Raw genomic sequence first — 18420 nt, 5'->3', positions numbered from 1 at the left:
GTGGTTCCATCCTGTTAAATATTGATGGCAGTGTTTGGGGATGCCCCCACAGCAGACCCTAGAGAAAACAAACCTGTCTTGCCCTCTCCACTTCCTCTCTCCCAGACTTCTTCCCTGGTCTCACCCTGGAGAGGAGGGCTGAGGCCTCATGGAGTGGCTGAGCACCAACATTCTGCTGTTCTTTCCCCTTCCTTCCTTCCTGGGCAGCCCCCCCACCCTGCCCTCTCCTGCTGGCCCATGTCACCTTCACTCTTTACAGGTCCTCCTTGGGACTGGAGGAGCAGCAGCAGCAGCATTCCCACCATCCCAGTAAAATGGCTGGGATCAGGGACCTGGAGTGATTCTGGAGAAGGAGTCCCAGCCCAGACCCGTGTGTTGCTCTGCCTGGGCCAGCTGAATCATTCCCTGCTTCCATGACTTTATTAGCAAAAGACGTGGCTTTTCAGCACTTTACATCAGTTTTACATCCTGAAAGGTTTAAGAGCTTGGCAGGAGCTCCAGTCCTCCCACTGCTCAGGCCACAGCCGTTAGCTACTGCTGCCCCAGTTAGGCAGCCGTTCCTGCCATCGTTAAAGCTAAACAACATCCATAGGCAATATCCCTGGAAACCCTCCTGCCTTGCTTTGACCTGGTACGGCAGTGCCAGGAGGCTGCGCCACCAAATCCCTGTTCTGCTGAGGTTTCTGGGTCTTTCACGCTCCATCAGTTGACCTGCTGCTGTGGCACCATCCCACACAACCCCAGAGCCAGCATTCCTGCCCCTCCCAGTCTATGGACACCCTGAGAGCCGCCTGGATCAGTCAAACCTTGGTCCAACCTGTAACCTACCCTGCTTTCTTCAAGCAGGTGGACAAGGTGTCCCCAGAGGAGAGCCCCACCTGTGGAGGTGTAAAGGTTCAGCCCCTGGTTAGTGCTGGGGTTGCTGCAGAAGGGAGCAGGAATCACAGAATCCTGGAATGGTTTGGGTTGGAAGGGGCCTCAAAGCTCATCTCATTCCAACCCCTGCCAGGGACACCTTCCACTATCCCAGGTTGCTCCAAGCCCCGTCCAACCTGGCCTTGAACACTTCCAGGGATGGGGCAGCCACAGCTTCTCTGGGGCACTGAGGGATGGGAGTCAGGGTGGAGATTTGTAGAGAGGAAATCCCTGGGCTGGGAGGGTTTTTTTCCCACCTGCAGCTTGGATGGGAAACTTGAACACACGTTTTCAAACAGGGGACACCCACAGTGACCTGGAGACCTCAGCAAGCTGGACCACTCTCCACACAATTTTTGGGGCTGAGCTGGCTCAGACCACAGGTGGGATCAAAGTGGAACAAACGGGGCTCTTGAGCATTCCAAACTGGAAGGAAGGAGGCAGCCCTGGTGCCTCCCCCATCCCAGTCGGATCTGCTGCCGCAGCCAGGTTGGAGGCTTGCTGGAAGGATGGATGATTTCTGGGCTCAATGTGGGGCTCCCGAGCACAGGGGAGGCTTTGCTTTGTCGCAAGCGAAGTACAAAACCATCATCAGCCAGAGAACAAACAGCTCCGGGCTGGAGAGGGAGCAGGGAGAGGGAGGTGGGGAGGAGCAGGGGGAGCGCGGGGACAGGGCGTCCGCGGGAGGTTTTTCGGGGACTTGTGATCTCAGAGCAAATTTCTGCTGTTGGCTGCGCACCAGTGGCACCATTTCACCAACTCATGCGTGCCTCCCCACCGCCAGCTCCGCGGCGCTGAGCGCCCCGGGGGGGTCAGGGCCGCTCTGCGGAGGGCTGCGGGAATATGGTCCCTGCTCGGAGAGCGTGTGATCTGCCAGGCAGCCAGGGAGCCCCGGGGACACTGCCATGCCTTTGTTCCTCCTTCTCTTTCTTTTCCACCTTCAGATTTTTTTTTCCCTCTGCTTCCAGCTGCGTATGCAGCACTCCCCCCCCCCCTTCTTTCCACCCACAGTTCCTGTCTTGGTTTTCCTTCCCCTCTACAAATATGTGTTCCTTAGGCTCCCTCTCCTCCCTGCCCAGCTTCCCCCATCAGCGTTGCCTTCTCAAACTTCTCTTTTTTCCCTTCTCCCTGTTTTCCCACAGGCCCTCCTCATCCCTTCCCCTTCCTGCTTCTCTCCCCTTCCCTCCAGCCTCTCGGGCTCCCGTTCACTCACTCGTCTCCCCTTCTCTGACAGTTTGGGGGAAATCTGTCTGTGTCAACACACAAATTCCATTATTTATTGGCTGAGCTGAGCGGGGTCCTACACTCGTCTGTAATTGTCTCCAGATCAAAGCGGCTGCTGATGGCAGCTTTGCCTTCTCGCGGCAGAACACCACCCCCAGCTTCCAGCTCCTCATCCTCCCGGGGGAGTCGGGTGCGTGCGCGTCGACACCCTCGATGAGTGATCTCCCAGACAGAGAGGAAAGAAGTAGGGCTGGTGGGGGAGAAAAGGGAGACCTGGAGGATCTGCAAAGCTCCCCGGAGAAGATGGGGATGTTGGGGAGTGTCCCGGGGGGACACACAGTCCCTGATAGGGGCCAGGAGAGAGTGGGAAGGTAGAGGTGGTCCATATCCTGGGAATGGGGACAGAGAACTGAAGTGAAAGGAGGGGCAGGGAAGCAGGAAACATTCCCATATTTGTCCAGGACTGGAAGAATTAGAATTTTTACTCCAGAGATCCAGGATGTCTCCATAGAATCAGATGGCTAAAACCTAGAAATAGGGACAAAGGAAATGTACCTTTTCCTGCCTTTCCCTTTTGAAACCACCAACTTATCCCAGGGATATGGGACTCCAACACAGACTGCAGGCACTGGGATGTTGTTTGGGTGTTGATGCAAGATGTGTGGTGGAGAGGACAAGGAAACATCCAATCCAACTTCTGCCCCTTGGCCTCCTCGATGGGGTCCCAGCTCCAACTTTTCCAGCTGCTCTTTAGCACTTTGCCCTAGGAGAGGGAGGAGAGGAGAGGTTTTGGGGTCTAAACACAGGATCATGAACTCTGCCAAGGAAAGCTGTAAGGGTTATGTTTGGGCTGTGTTAGGGTTGTATCCCTTTACTCCGGGAGCTGGCAAGGTACTCCCTTGTGGCTAAAGGACCTCCTTCTCAGGAAAGAGCAGGTCAAATTTCTTGTAGAATCACCCACACAGAAGGGAGAGCTGCAGTGATTTCTCTGCTGAAGGAGGTGAGGTCAATTAGAACCCCTCTCAATGGGGCCAGTCTTCCCATTTTATCAAGATACACTGGGGAACTTGGGAATCTTTTGTTCCACACAGATCTGCAGACACCAAAAGACATGGCCACCATCACCAGTCCTGGCAGCTCAGTTCTCTCTCACTGCCCAGTACCTGGAGATGTCAGGCTCAAGCCATGGCTCTAAATTCATGACTGTTCTGTTGTCCCCAGCCTTCCTCCTTGTGGCACCTTCCTGGCTTTGCCATCAAACCTTCTCTGGCTTTGCACAGAATTCAGGCAGTTTCATGCACACTTCTCCCTGAAAGGTATTTTTCCAAGCCTTGAATCAGTTTTTTAATCTTCTTTCAAAACTTTGGGCACAGGTACTGTGAGTAATATTCCAAGATCAGTCACACTGGTGCCTGACAGAGGAGAGGTGTCACCTCCTCTCTCCCAGAGCCTCTGCTCTTCTCTCATGCAATCATTTCGCTTTTGCTTACCTTTAATTTCCTGCCCACTGATCTCCCCTTCCCTCTCCATCCTTCTCAGCAGAGAAGAGACATTCCCTTAGGACATTTTAGGGAGACCTTCTAAGAGGGTGCCCAGGGCAACATGAGTCCCAGCTCTCAGGATAATGGGGACATATTCTGCTTTTGCTTTGGGTTCCAGGTCTCTTATTTCAAGATCAACAAGGCAGCAGCCATTAGAGCAGCTCCCTTTGCAGCTTGGGCTTGCAAGAAATTCCCCTCCTCTGCAGCAGGAGGGGACACATTGGCTTCCTGAGCTGCCCCTGAAGGCTGGGTCTTACAGGGAGCCAGAACTGCCTCCCCCAGAGGCTGAGCAGGAATGGGCCCCATGTCCTCTTGTCCTGAAAAGGCTCAGAAGTAGGTGATGGCTACAGAGGGTGCACTTGGAGCTGAGCCTGTGTCTCAGCTGCCATCTGTCCCAGGCAGAGGGATTGGGAGAGTTGTTCCAAAAGAATCCAGTGTCCTCTACCAGCAGTGACCCTTGAGTTGATCACCTCAGCTACATCTTCTCACCTACAAACCACACAAGACTTTGTGAACACATCCTGTCTGGTGCAAAAGGTCTCCCTGCGCTGCTGCTGGGGAAGAGGAGGGTGCTGAGCAACTCCAGTACCCTGCAGGCCAGAGCAGATGGACAAGGGATTTCCAGTGGGAATGAAGTCCACAGCATCCTTCATCGTTCCATTCAGCTCTGTGTGTGGGGTCTGTGAAGAGAAATGGCTCCTGACAAACATGGACCTGCACTCTCAGACCCCTGGGCTCTTGGGCAGTGATCTCCCTTGCTTTGGTGACCTCCTCACCTCTGCTCAGCATGGGTTGCTACAGATTGGGACTTTCTGAATCACACCAGGGTTTTGCTCCATGGGGACCTCTGGAGGTCCCTGGCACATCTCTGCTCAGAGCTAGAGATCAGGAGGATCTCCAGGATGGCAATCCCTGCCCCAATCTGGTCCCTGTGACAGTGTTTTATCACCCTCACAGTGAAGATTTTTTCCATAATAAGAATTTCCCTTCTCCAGCTCATGCCCCTAGCTTCTCATCCTGTGTGCCTCCAAAAGGAGATGGGCATGTTTCACGTCTTGCATCCCAGCACCCAAGGGCAGGCAGAGTGCCCACCAGCCCTGACAAACTCTCCAAGACAGCCACCATCCCCTCCAAGGCATGGGCTTTCCTCCCGAGGGGGGAACCAAGGTTTGGAGAGGAAGGAGCACTGAGCAGGGCGTTCTGCTGCACGGAGCGCTGTGGCTTCAGAGACCAAACCCCCCCAGCACCTGACCCTGCAGAAGCAACCCCGGAGTGACTTCCCAGCCGCGGGGCCAGGGCTGCTCTCATTCCCACCGGGAGACCTTCCCCCTCCCACCACGGTTGCCCTCTTGGGCACCACAAACTATAACTGCTCCCGCTTGGAGCGAGAAGGGCGCAGTGAAGCCACATGCACGGCTGGGCAGACGGGAGCCCCGGGGAGCTGGGGGAAGGGCTGTGTGGTCTGGCAGGGACAGCGTTTCTTGCAGCCCCTTGTGGTGCCCCAGAACGCAGCGGGTGGGAGAACGGAGTGACAGTGGTGGCTGGGCAAGGTTTGTTTCCCCCAGGGAGCTGGGTGATGGTCCCCCCAACCCTGCTCTCTGCGTGGCTTTTCCAAGGCAGCTCAACCTGCGGCGTATCCTGCTGCAACCCGCCCTGATCTCTCTGGGTGGCCTTGCCAAGACACGTCAGTGCTGACCTGCGGCAACCGGCCACCCACCCGCCCGTGCCAAGGCATCTCAGAGAGACATCCCCCCTCTAGCTTCCAGCAGCTTCCAAAAACAAGCTCCTAGCTGCGTCCTGATTCCTTACCCCAAGAGAGCAGGGCTGGCAGCTTAACACACCCCTGCACCACAAGAGGGGCCTTAAAATCTGCAGGACATGAAGTGGGGTGTTAGGTGGGGGTGCTGCACTGTCCCCATTCCATCCACCCCATCCTGCTGCTCACCCTTCTCTGCCCTCCCAAACAGGGCTCTTTTTTGGATCCCCTGTCCCTCTGCAGCACTCCCAGCCTGTGCCATTCCCTTCAGGAAAGGGATCCACCGAACAAGTCTGTACCTCCTCCCAAGCCCGCACACGCTTTTGACCTTGGCCCACTGGAATTGTGGGGGCTGGGAAGGGGGCAGGAAGAGACCCCAAGGTCTGGGGAGATGAGGAAAAGGAGCAGGATGGGACAATCCTGTGACCTCCCTTAGGTGGGGGAAAGCAAGGAGGAGATACGATACCGATTCCCCCCGCCCCTGGCAAGGAAGCTGTGATGAAGGGGGGCGCGGAGGGGGCACCACCGAACAGAGCTGGAGAAGGGTAGGAACGATCGGGCAGGGAGCCGGGAGGGTTCGGATCCCACCAGTGCACCTGTGGGGGCGTGCGGTGATGGTGAATATTTTAATCTAAATCAAACAATAGGACCAGAGTCGCTTCAAGGATTTTGAGAAATGCACTTGGTAGGAGGTGGGGAAGGACTGGCGGGAGTGAAATAACAACCCTGAAAATCTCTGTGTACAGTTCCACCCTCACCTCCCAATCCCCCTCTGGCCTGAGCAGCCCTCGGGGGGCTCCCCGAGGAGCACTACCCCCTGCACCCACCTCGGCGACCCCAGCCCCGGGAGGGCTGGGCAGTGATGGAGGGTGGGGTTGGGGGGATGACGCGTTGTGGGGGGATGAGAGAGAAACAGATCTGGGCTGGGGGTGACAGCGACGGCGCCAGGGGTGGCCCCGGCGTGGGAGGTGGTGCGGGGGAGAGGCTGGCAGTGACCGGAGCTTTCGATGCAGCCTAGGCTTCACTTACCGGGAGCCGTCCCGATTCCACCCGTGAGCGGCCGGAGCCCACGCGTGCCCCAGCCGCGCCGCTTCTTCCACCTGCCCGCCCCTGCCCGCGCCTCTCCCCGACCGGCGGCCCCACGAGCGCGGCTCGTCCCGAGTGGGTTCCGCTGCGCTCCCAGGCACCAAATTCCCTTTTCCCAGCCCGACAAATCCCTCCAGCCCTGCCGCCTCCTTCCTCCTCCGGTCTCCCGGTCGCCCCTGGATCCTGCCTCCCACGCGGGTCCCCGCGGGGAGCGGGGTGGGGGGAGCGGTTGGGGCCGGCGATTCCTTTCCCACCGGGGACCGGGAGGCAGAGACAAAGGCAGTGAAATATCAGTGCCCGGCTAAAGCCGCTGCGAGCCCCGCCGAGCCCTTAACTAGATCGTTAGGGGATTATCCGCACCCTGAGCAGACGCGGGGCGGGGGCAGCGGCCGCCCCGTCCCGTTACCGAGCGCCCCCGGGGACGGCGCCGGTGGGAGGCGACGCGCGGAGCTGCCCGGGCGAGGCGGCGGCTGGAGACGGGTCTGCGGGGAGAACGGATCGGCCAGCGGAGGGACCGTGAGCGGTACCGGGGCGGGGAGGGAGGGGGCGCAGGGGCACCGTCTGTCGCACTCCGGGGCCAGCGGGGGACCCGCGGCTCGCTCCACTCCCGCCTCCCCCTCGCCTTCCGCGGGGGCGGAAAGTTTGTGCCCGAGGTGGGGGACCGCTGGGGGTCTGGGGGGCAAGTTCGGGGGTCTCCGGCGGGATCGTGCCCCGGAGAGCCCGAGGGGGCTGACACTGGCGTGGCCGGTGGGGGAGCGGGATTAGGGGCGCGGGGCTGTGGGCAAGCGGGGTGTCGGGGGTGGGAGCAGGCAGGGAAGGGGGGTCTCTGTGCCTCCGCGCTGATGGGCTCAGCTTTATCCAGGGCTGTAATCCCCCCTGCTCCGGTAATTAAAAACTCCGCATTACAAGGAAAACGGTGTGCAGGGAAATGTAATCAAGTCTGGAGGGGCTTAACCATCTGGTAAAGGTTAGGACCGGCACGGCGGGGGACGCGGCAGGGGGATTTGGCAGCCGCCGCGATCCGGGCTCTTCTTAATCTACCGCGGGGACGAGCACAGCATCTGTGGGGTAATACCGGTGCCCCGAGCAGCGATCGGTCTCGCCTGAGCTCCCACCGCCGTTAACGCGATCTCCTCGGAGCTGATCTCCTCCCCAGGTGTGTCCGGCTCTGGCAAACAGGTTCTGCTGTGGTACCGGCACCCGGATTGCAGTCCCTCGCCGGGGCCAGTGGAGAAAGGGTTAAGCGGCCGCTGGTGGCCGCGGCTCGGCCCCCCAGCTCCGGGCAGGGCCCTCCCCCGCCGCCCCCGGGAGCCCGAAACTCTTTGGAAGTGCAAGGGGCGAGAGAAGACGAGGCGGCGGCGGGAGTGCGACTCCGGGTCCCCGGGAGCGCTGCGGGGCCATGGGGGCCGGGGTAGGCTCCAGGTGGAGGCAGTTCCTTCTCCACTCCCTCCTCTTCCTCCTGCTGTCCGGGCCCCCAGCGAGCGGGCAGCTGCGCTACGCCGTGCCGGAGGAGCTGGAGCACGGAGCCTTCGTGGCCAACCTGGGCGAGGACCTGGGGCTGGACGTGTCCACCCTGTCAGCGCGGCGGTTTCGCATCGTGTCACGGGCCGGGGCCAGGCAGCACCTAGAGGTGAACCTGGAGAACGGGATCCTCTTCGTGAACGAGCGGATTGACCGGGAGGAGGTGTGCGAGGCCGGGGGGACCTGCCTGCTCCACCTGCAGCTCCTCGTCGAGAGCCCGCTGGAGCTTTACCGGGTCGAGGTGGAGGTGCTGGACATCAACGACCACGCGCCCACCTTCCCCTGGCAAGAGTACGTGCTGGAGGTGGCCGAGTCCGCCGTGCTCGGTGCCCGCTTCCCGCTGGAGAGTGCCCAGGATCCCGACGTGGGCACCAACTCCGTGCACACCTACCGCCTCAGCCCCAACAGCTTCTTCTCCCTCGAGGTGCAGACGCGCAGTGACGCCAGCAAGTTCGCGGAGCTGGTGCTGGAGCGCGCCCTGGACCGCGAGCAGCAGCGCCTGCACCGGGTGCTGCTCACGGCTCTGGACGGCGGCGTCCCCGAGCGCTCGGGCACCGCGCACATCCTCGTCACCGTGCTGGACGCCAACGACAACGTGCCTGCCTTCGACCAGCCCTCGTACGGCGTGAGCCTTCCCGAGGATGCCCCCGCCGGCACGCTGGTCATCCAGCTCAATGCCACGGACCTGGACGAGGGCCCGAATGGGGAGATCGAGTACTCCTTCAGTGGGCATGCCCCGCCACGCGTGCGGGAGCTCTTCCACATAGAGCCTCGCAGTGGGCAGGTGCTGCTGAAGGGCCGCCTGGACTATGAGCGGGCCAGTCTCCACGAGCTATACGTGCAAGCCAAGGACCGTGGACCCTCAGCCGTGGCCGTTCACTGCCGGGTGCTCGTGCACCTCCTCGACGTCAACGACAATGCGCCAGAGGTGACCCTCACCTCCGTGTCCACACCCGTGCTGGAGGACGCCCCCCCTGGCACTGTCATCGCTGTCATCAGCGTTCTGGACCGGGATTCTGGGGACAACGGGCGTGTGAGCTGCGAGGTTGGCCCCAACGTACCCTTCGAGCTCCGTTCCTCCTTCCGCAACTACTACACGCTGGTCACCACGCAGGCGCTGGACCGGGAGGTTGTGCCCGAGTACAACGTGAGCATCACAGCGCGGGACATGGGCTCGCCCTCCCTGCTGACCCGCAGCACCCTCACCGTGCCAGTGTCGGACGTGAATGACAACGCCCCACGCTTCCTCCAGCCCTCCTACAGCGTCTACGTGATGGAGAACAACGCGCCGGGCGCCTCCATCTGCTCTGTCAGCGCACTGGACCCTGACTGCCAACAGAACGCCTACCTGTCCTACTCCATTGCCGATGGGCACATCCATGGCATGCCTGTGGGCACCTACGTGTCTATCAACTCAGACAGTGGGCACATGTATGCCCTGCGCTCCCTTGACTATGAGCAGATCCGCAGCTTCCAGATCCAGGTGCAAGCACAGGACGCGGGTTTCCCCCCACTGAGCGCCAACGTCACCGTCCACATCTTCGTGCTGGACCAGAACGACAACGCTCCGGTCATCGTCTCCCCCCTTCCACACAACGGCTCCGTGGCCACCGAGCTGGTGCCGCGATCAGCCAGGCCCGGCTACCTGGTGGGCACGGTGTCAGCGGTGGATGCGGACGCGGGGCTGAACTCTCGCCTCTCCTACCAGCTCCTTCAGGCCACTGACTTCACCCTCTTCAGCGTGGCACCAGACACTGGTGAGCTGCGCACCCTCCGCTCCTTCCTGGAGCAGGACTCAGCCAGGCAGCGGCTGGTGGTGCAGGTGCGGGACGGGGGGCAGCCAGCCCTCTCTGCCACCGTGTCCCTCCTGCTTTCCGTGGTGGAGACCATGCCTCAGACTCTCTCTGACTTCAGCGAGTTCAGCCTCCCCCCAGAGGTCTCCTCATCCTCCCCACTCACCCTCTACCTCCTCGTCTCCCTGGGCTCCATCTCCTTCACCTTCCTCCTCGCCATCCTCATCCTCACGGCCATTCGCTGCCGCGGGGAACGGCATTCCCGCCAAGGTGACAGCTGCTCCCCGCCCCGCTGCCACTGCTGCCCTGGCTCCAGACCCTCCTCTGATGGCCTGAAGACTTCCAACCTGACGGCGCAGCCCCCCGCAGGGACCGCGGCTGCCACCTGCCTTGACGTGCCTGCAGGCGGCCCCCCGGGCTACTGCTACAAGGTCTGCCTTGGTCCTGAGTCTGCTCAGAGCGACTTCATGTTCCTCAAACCCTGCAGCCCCCCACGAAACAACGAGAAGGATCCTGGGAAGCGGTCTCGGCCAGAGCAGCACCTCCAGGTCTCCAAGGAGGTAACACCGTGCCCAGCGGTGCTTACCGATGCTCCGCGGGTCCCCCCAGCCCCTCCTTCAGCCTCTGCCACGGGAGAAATCAGGCACGGCTTCTCCCAGAGAATAACCGGAGCCTTTGATCAGTGCGGGAATTAGGAGCCGTCAGGCAGCGGGAACTCCACCGAGCTTCCCGATGGGTCTAATTACCGGGGGAGCGTCAGGCGCGGCTGAGGCGAGAGGAAATCCCCTCCCACCGCCTTTTGTACCCATTAGAGGCAACAGAGATGCTCCGGTGCCCTGGGGGAGGTGGGAAGGTGGGGGTGGCTTCTCCTCCGTGTGGGTGAGCAATTCACACTGGGACAGCCTGAGCTTCAACTCTGCTCCGCTTCCCCCATGGAAGCTCCGCAGGGTCCCGCTGCTGCAGCCGGGGCTGGTCCCTGTCCCTGTCGCCGGCACTGCTCCTGTCCCAGGCCTGGCCGCTGTTCCGGGCTGCGCCAGCGGGCAGGGAGGGAGCGGGGTCTTAGGGGCGGGATTTTGATGTCAACATTTGTTAGGTATTGAAATGAGGAATGTCTAATTTTCCCGGTGAAAGATTCTTTCCGAAACACGATTACAAGGATGGAGAGTGATGAGGCGTCTAATCCACTTACGTTTGAGTTTTAATAAACCAGCCCTTCCGAGCAGAGCCCAAGACTCTCTGCCAAGACTTTCTCTCCACATCTCCTTGCACTCCTGGACTTTAATGGGATTTCCCCCTAGTTTTTGCAATCCTCCTGGGACATCGGGCATGCACCCAATTTCTGCGCCTCTCACCATTTGGTGCCTCAGACCTGGGCTAAGTCACTGTTGCATCTGCAAAAAAAAGGCTTTTAAAAATTAATAGGAGTAGGAAAATGCCCTTTCCCTCTCCAGAAGGACAGACTTCAAACTCATACAGTCAGAGAGCAAGCCTCAAACAACCCCAATGTCTCAGGAGGGTGAAGAAGGTTCAGAAGGGAAAAGGCTGTTTCAACACTGCCTCAGTTTCCCAAAAATAGGAAAGTGCTGCTTGGATCTCCACGAAGGGTGTGGTGAAAGAGGAGATGGGGTCCTGCATCCCTGGCTGATGAAGGCTTGTGCTGGTAGGGCTGGGCTGGTCTGACTGCCAGAGGGTCCCAATAAGCAACCTTGCCCTTCCCTGTGTTTTCCAGGTCAAACAGCCCAACACAGACTGGTTACCTCCAAGCACGCAGCGACCTACCCTGAAAAGGTACCGAATCCAGCACTGTGGGAACAGAGGGAGTAGGTGGAAGGGGGATGTGGGGATGGGGAGGTTTTCTCCAACACAGCTTTGAACAAATCTCTTCTCTTTAGCTCCCAGAGCCTGGAAGACATGGGGGAAATCCGCAGAGCCCTCCAGAAGGAGCATGAGAGGCTGTGCACGCTGGTGACTCCTGTCTCTGGTTAGTATTGGGACACTGGGGTGGGAGGACCAGACTCTCTGGTCGCTTATTGGAGGTACAGTGCGGGGGGGTCACATCCCTGTTCCTAGAAGTAGAGTTTTGTGGGGTGGAAGGGATGTCCAGGCTCTGGGAGGGAGGTTGTTGACACAGGATTTGCATCCTGGGACTTGGATGTGACTGTCCCATTGAGCTGTGGATGTGACCTCCCTGAGCCAGCCTGACACTCATCTTTCCTCCAGAGTTTCAGAAGGCTTCTGCAGGCCCCAACAGCATCTGGACCCCTCAGTACAACCCCTTGTACCCAGGGCACGTCCCAGCCCTGGATTATCAGCACAACGTCTACATCCCCGGCACCCCCACCCTGCTTTCCAGCAAGGATGGGCCCCTCTTCCCGGGCCGGGAGAACAAGAACAGCTTCTCCACCTTTGGCAAGAGGAAGAAGATGACGACTTACTGTGACATGCATGACAGCGTGGTTATCAACAATGACCTGAAATAGCCTGGGTGGCTCTATCCTGGGAATCTGTCACATTATTTCAGCTGCCAGGTCCACCCTCAGCACAGAGTTCCATGTATGGACCACTCAGGATTCTGCAGGGCTGCTGGGAAAGTGGCTCACCAGAGCATGGGGAAAGGATTTAAGGAGCAAGAGGTTGAAAATTAGAGGGATTTGGGGGGGGTGGGGGGTGCAGCAGGGGGCATTTCTCCCATCTCATCCTGCAGAGCTGTGTTGGCAGCAGGTGCTGTTTGGAGTCCATATGACCAGATTTAAGCAAATCTGCCTTGAGTTTACCCATTCCCACGTCCCCTTAGGGACTGTCCATCTCTGTAAACATTGTCACTTTGTCTTGTCTGGCTGTGTGAATGTACTGAGCTGCATGCCTGTATCTCTGTCCCAGGAGGCATGGAAAGTGTATGCAGACCAAGCCTGGTTCAGCCAAGCCTGACCCCACACAATGGGCAGTGACCATTGCTCTATCCCTGAGATCCAGTGGGATGTGTGGCATGTCCAGAGCAGCCATTGGTGTTTGTTTTCTCTGGGCAGTGAGTGCAAACCCCAACCTTTATGGGTGCTTCCCTTCAAACCCTGACCCAAACACTTGCAGGACTGGAGACCCGAAGTCCAGGACACAACCAGAGTCCAGGACAGAGCCAGCCTTTGTTCTGGGAACAGCATGGGCACACAGGGATGGGATAGCCAGGAGAGCTGTTAGTTTAAGCAGGTGAGAGATGCACAAGCTGAGGCCCTGCTGGGCAGCTCTCTAGCCCAGGGCAACATCACCTGAACGAAAAACAGTTTCCAACCACTGGAGTGGCCCCAGCACAGGTAACTGTCCTCTTCCCTCCTCCCTGTGCTCTCACTTGGCTCTCTGTTTTCCCCAAGTCCTGAATGCCTGGAGGAACCCCTGCGCTGGGGACCCTTCCTGCCTAGGACTGACCTCTCCCACTGTGCCCTGCTTCTCTTTGAAGACTTTTAGCTGGCTGTCAGGGGCCCTCAAGGGCAGGACTCCAGTCCCAGAACAGTCTCTTCCCTGCCTTGCTCTCCCTGCACCTGTCCACCCAGTCTGTCTGTCACCACTGCCAATCGCTCCGGTCACGGGACAGTTCATCGCCAATCCATCTGTGCAGAACGTGACAGCTCTTTCTAAACTGAGTTTGTTTCATGATGTCTGATTTGTACCAATAAATTGTATTTTAATAGCTCACCCTGGCTCCTGGCTGTCCCTGAACTGCACATGACAGCAGGGATGGCTGCACAGCTCTTGGAGCAGCACTCCCAGCTCCAGGAGATACGTGTGTCCCTCTGGCCTCCCGAGTTCTGGAGCAGTATTTTATTCATTTATGCCAAAAGCTCATTTTATTCACTTCCCCTGGATTCTGGGAGCTCAAGGCCCCCTTCCCTCATCCCAGGGGTTCAGGAGTACTTTGGGGTCATGGCTGGAAGGAGGTGGAATTCTCACACAATTCCTTGCTCCTTGCCCCAGCTTGGGCAGAGAGGGTTTGCACCAAGACAGGGGCACACAGGGCTTTGAGCTGCTGGGGAGAGGGGCTGGAGCTGGCACTGTTGTCTTGTTGCTATTATTCTGCTTTCTCTGCTTCATTTAAGCTTTGCCCTGGATGCTCACCCCACACCAGCTTCCCTCTGGAGCCAGAGATAAGCTGGATGTATGCCAGGCATAGGAACCAGCTCCCTGGGGACAGGCAGGCCTGTGTCTCGTGGTGAGATTGCTCTGGGCTTGATGTGGGAAGCAGTTCACCTTCAGATGAAGTCCTGAGGTGGCCACACCATGACTGTCCTTCTCTTACCCCCTCCTTGCTCGGTGACTGGCTTGGGGAGGCTGCAATGCGGCTTTTGGGATTAACCCAGAAAAGTCCTTGTCTACAAGTGGCCAACTTGCTCTTCAGTGGGAGTGGGGGGCAGGGAGAACTCAAAGGGGCCCCGTGGGAGTCGTGGACCCGGGAGGACAGTGCTTTGGACATGAAAGGGACCTGGCTGCTTCTGGTGACTTCAGTCCCAGCTCACATCTGCCTGACTGCGGGTAGATGAAATATTCCCTGTCCCAATTAGGCAGTAGGATGAAGGATTTTATGCTGCCAAGTGCATTCTTCAAGGGTCTCTAGAGAGTGTTAAGGGTAAAAAGAACCCCAAACAGCCACTGCCTGAGACCTCTGTACAGCATTAGCCTGTTCCACTGCTTCAAAAGAACAAGGGAATTATGTAAAGTGATACAATAAGATTAATAACAGCCTCAAGAAGCAATAAAAGCATCAAATGGACCTGACTCCCTGCAGGGCAGAGAGCATCTCCCCCTCCCCTCGGATTAGCTCTGGCAGCATCTTCCCTGCTGGTCAGGCACTGGGAGAGGACTGCAGCCCCTCTGCAGTGAGCCTGTGGGGGCTCAGCCACAGCCCCTCTGCAGCAGAGCCAAGGCATTTGCTGTGTTCCAGCTCACACAGCAGAAGCACCCAGTGCACCCAGTGCCTCAAGGCACCCAGGACCAAAATGAATGCATGGAAACAGTGTTTTGTGCCAGGTTCCCAAGTGTGGCTTCCCAAAGCCAAATGGAGCTCAGGACTGACCCCCCAAACCACAGGCATTTGAAAGTGCCACTTTTCATCTCCATCTTTGGAAAATTGTGGGGTTGAACAACCAAGGGGACAGGTTTTGCCACCTCCCTGTGAGTGTGTCACTCTCCAGTGTGTTTTCTTGGCTTTTTTTAACCCCTACTACCAAGCTTCAACTGTAAATTGCCTCCTCTCCATTACTCCTCACCATCCTCAGCCCATGGGGCCCATCTGTGCCTCTTGCTGACCCCCAGGTCTGCTTGTCCAGGTCAGGCCTCTTCCAAAAGGGTGTTGAGCTACAGAGTGCCCAGCCCAGGCCCCAACACCCCACATTCCCCGAGGATCCCCTTTTGCTTAGTTGAAGGAAAAACTGCACTGACAGGAGCTCAGTTTCAATCTTTCGTTTCAATCATCGTATTGACAAAAAGGACAATAAAAAGGGACTTGCTTCAGGGGAGAGAGCACTTGCATAAATCTAATTCAACCACACTACTATCCCTCTTCAAAGGGCATGTCTGGTCAGAATCGTCCATCTAATAGATGAGATCTCCTTTGAAGAGCTCCCACGGGGACAGGATCTCATTAAAAATGCAAGGTCTTTGCCCTACAACTAGTTATTTTTACAACTCTCCGTGTGCTTACACTCCTGCACAGCTGACAAGCATTGGCTGGTTTCTGTAGCCTGGTAATGCAATGGGCATGAGAGCTCCTTTGGAGATCTGCACAGCAGAACGCTCACTGTATACCCCTCTCATGCATTCCAGCTCTCTTGGAGATCCAGAGGCAAATTTGGCTTTCAGGGACCTGCCAGCCAGCTTGAGATTTGCTTCTAGGACAGTGGGAAAGCTGCCATGTGGTGCAGTTGGCTGCAAAATGCTCCAGGCCATGTGAGGCAGGCACACAGAGCTTCTGGGCACCAGCACAAACCTTGCTGCTGCTGAATAGACTGTTTGGATGGAAACGTTACTTATATCTCTGTAATGGCTTGAAAATGTATCCCAGAGAGACAAAATGAATCCAGGGGTAGAAAAGAGGCCAGAGGGAAAGACCCAGAGGGGCTGATGCTCAGCTCTACTCCTGTCTGCCACGCACAGAGCCAAGGAGCAGCCAGTGAGCCCCCCAGGAAACCTTGGCAGGGACACAGCACTCTGAATGCAGTTGGGTCAGGCTGGGAAAAGCCATGGATACAGGTGGTCTGAGATCCCAGAAGGCTCAGCATCAGTGGGACAGAGCTAAAATCCACAGGGACCAGTGTGTGGACCTCTGAAGGTTTTGTATCTATCCCAGTTTGTGGCACTCAGTGGTTAATTACGGCCCCCAAAGATGCTAGAAATTGATTCTCTCCTCTCTTCTTCCCTCTTCCCTCTTCCCTCTTCCCTCTTCTCACTTGAAGGTGATGCTGGAACAAACATACCTTAATTTAGCCAAGATTGGGGCAAAGTCCATTCTGATTTCTTTTCAAATTGTCTGTGTCTTAAATATCTCCCTGGACTCACCATGCAGAGCACTCTGCTGTTTCTGGCTGGATCTCTTCCTCCTGTTTCCTTTTTTGATCTCAGTACATGTTTTGTAGAAATAAACATCCTTTAACTTCTCTCATAATAATTTAGCCTCTGCCACACTGAGAAGCCTCTGTGTTATTGTCACATGTTAGTTTGCTCTGCTCCTTTGCACCTTTTCCTTTTTTACTGCTCTGAAAACATCAGTTGCCAGCTCCTCCACAGAGATCAGATGGAGGAACAGGCCAGGGTTGAGAGAAGCTTTTGCTTCCCACTTCGCCTATAATGATGTGTTTTCACTCTAAGTGGTGGAAATGTCACTGGCTCTGTTTGCAGCGTTCACTCGAGTGGAATTAATGCTTCTTGTTAGTGATAATATGACTTAATCAGCTTAATTACTGTGAGACATAAGTAGACACCTTTGTGTATTGAATAACTTATGACACACTGGACCAAAAAGCACAAATGAAGGCTTTGAAAATAAATTAAATATGACCCCTAGTGCAGGCTGCACTTTGACTAATGATTCGTCTCCCATGAAATTCAATGACTTACAAAACTTGCATTTGAATAAATGATACATTTTTGCATGTTTTAAACAATAGGGGCGATTTTTATTCCAGCGTTCAGAACTCAGAGTGTTTCTCCAGCGCTGGGGAAGCAGGGCAGACAAGTTCATGTTAAACGGATTGAAAAATAAAGCATTTGTGCAGTCAACTATCAGAAATACATCCAGAGGATCTGCAGGCATTTCTGATGAGGTTTTTGTTTTAATTCACTGCTAGGAATATCTGAAACAACAGGTGAAAAAAAAACCCACATCAGAAGAAATGAAGAAAGAGCGAAGATTCCCAGAAGGGTCACTGAAGTCTTCACATCAAATCTGTCCATTTCGGTAATGCCTGCAACAGAAAATATCATTAAACAGCTCCAGAAATATCTTATCATACATTTTCCCTGCAATGACAATAAAGCATACAAAGGAAAAAGAAGCAGGAAAAGCAACCATCAATCAAGAAAATTATTATGAGCGTTAGTAGGATTTCTGCTAGGCCAGGATGCAGACACTCTGTGATAACAGGCTGCATGGGAAATCAAAAAATTGGGGTTAAATTGTTATGTGAACCCAGAGAGAAGATGAGCTGTCTGAATTTGTTCTGCTCTATTGCAGTGAGTCACCCAATTTCTGTATCCAAATCTTCCTCTAAAAAGCACTGGAGTTCATCATGGTGCAGACAATAACTCAGATCTCTACAGAGGGGCTTTTTCAGCCTGACACTGTCTGAAATTCAGAGGTCAGTTTAGACTGTAGCATCACAGAGGAGCCTGGCTCGTTTGATGAGTCTCCTCTTAAGTCCATGTCCATATTTCTTGGTGCTTTAACTAACAGGAAGGTTTTTTCATACTGCCAAGGGTGAAGGCTGAGGGCTCTAGGATTTATGTATCACTATACTTGCTCTGCAGTTGTTCAGTCTGTATTGACTAAATCTCCAAAGCTTCCCAGAGTACAGATGGAACATATCCACACAGGGATCTGAATGTAAGGAGTTTAACCTGGGGTTCAATCCCACCTGTAGGACCCATCTTGTCCTCACTCTCCTCCTTGATCTTCCTCTAATATCATTTGGTGGAGACAAAGCCTTACATGCCCAGCACTTGTCTGACACTGGTATTTTATCAGAGACCAGAGGAACAGGTTTGCCATTTGCTTTGAGTCTCCCCTGGAAGACCAAACTTTAGGAACGTAATCCTGAAACCAGTTCCTAAAACTGAAGTTTATTTTCTCCTCCTTCCAGGAAATGCAATATTATATTCCATTTGTTTACCTAAACCACCCTTTCCTCTTAATCTCCCCCTGCGAGACAGTCTGCCAGCTGCCCCAGCATGTAAGGAGATCATCAAAAGGATGGTCATCTGGGGCTGAATCCTTTTCCCATGTTCCCCAAGAGTCCTTATGGCTGGTTGTGCCACATAGCATGAGCACATTTAGCTCCCCCAGTGCCTGTCAGATGTCGCACACCGTGATGGTTGTTGTTCC

At 56.1% G+C, this 18420-nt stretch overlaps 1 protein-coding gene across 2 annotated transcripts; it reads left to right on the top strand.

Annotated features, from left to right (window-relative positions):
- The first annotated feature begins 7360 nt into the window (after nt 1-7360).
- Nucleotides 7361-13523, top strand: LOC126638208 (protocadherin-10-like). 2 transcript variants are annotated; one of them, XM_050311910.1, is made up of 4 exons: nt 7361-10384; nt 11566-11624; nt 11729-11817; nt 12057-13523. In XM_050311910.1, exons 1-4 carry the CDS (start codon nt 7922-7924, stop codon nt 12314-12316), a joined length of 2871 nt encoding a protein of 956 aa, XP_050167867.1. In that variant the 5' UTR covers nt 7361-7921; the 3' UTR covers nt 12317-13523. The 2 variants fall into 2 exon arrangements, with proteins under 2 accessions (XP_050167867.1, XP_050167866.1); XM_050311909.1 differs by having other exon boundaries at nt 7361-10396.
- Nucleotides 13524-18420: the final 4897 nt, after the last annotated feature.

The sequence above is a fragment of the Myiozetetes cayanensis genome, unplaced genomic scaffold (assembly GCF_022539395.1).
Source record: "Myiozetetes cayanensis isolate MyiCay16 unplaced genomic scaffold, myiCay2020 scf17, whole genome shotgun sequence".
Lineage (NCBI taxonomy): Eukaryota > Metazoa > Chordata > Aves > Passeriformes > Tyrannidae > Myiozetetes > Myiozetetes cayanensis.
Note: the sequence above shows the minus strand (reverse complement) of the source record. Positions and strands in the feature narration are given on the sequence as shown.

Excerpts from the sequence above, each read along its gene's own strand:
- LOC126638208 (XM_050311909.1), top strand. The coding sequence starts at position 7,922 with ATGGGGGCCGGGGTAGGCTCCAGGTGGAGGCAGTTCCTTCTCCACTCC. Across the intron at positions 11,625-11,728 it reads CAGCGACCTACCCTGAAAAG|CTCCCAGAGCCTGGAAGACA; the intron begins GTACCGAATCCA and ends TCTTCTCTTTAG. Across the intron at positions 11,818-12,056 it reads GCTGGTGACTCCTGTCTCTG|AGTTTCAGAAGGCTTCTGCA; the intron begins GTTAGTATTGGG and ends TCTTTCCTCCAG.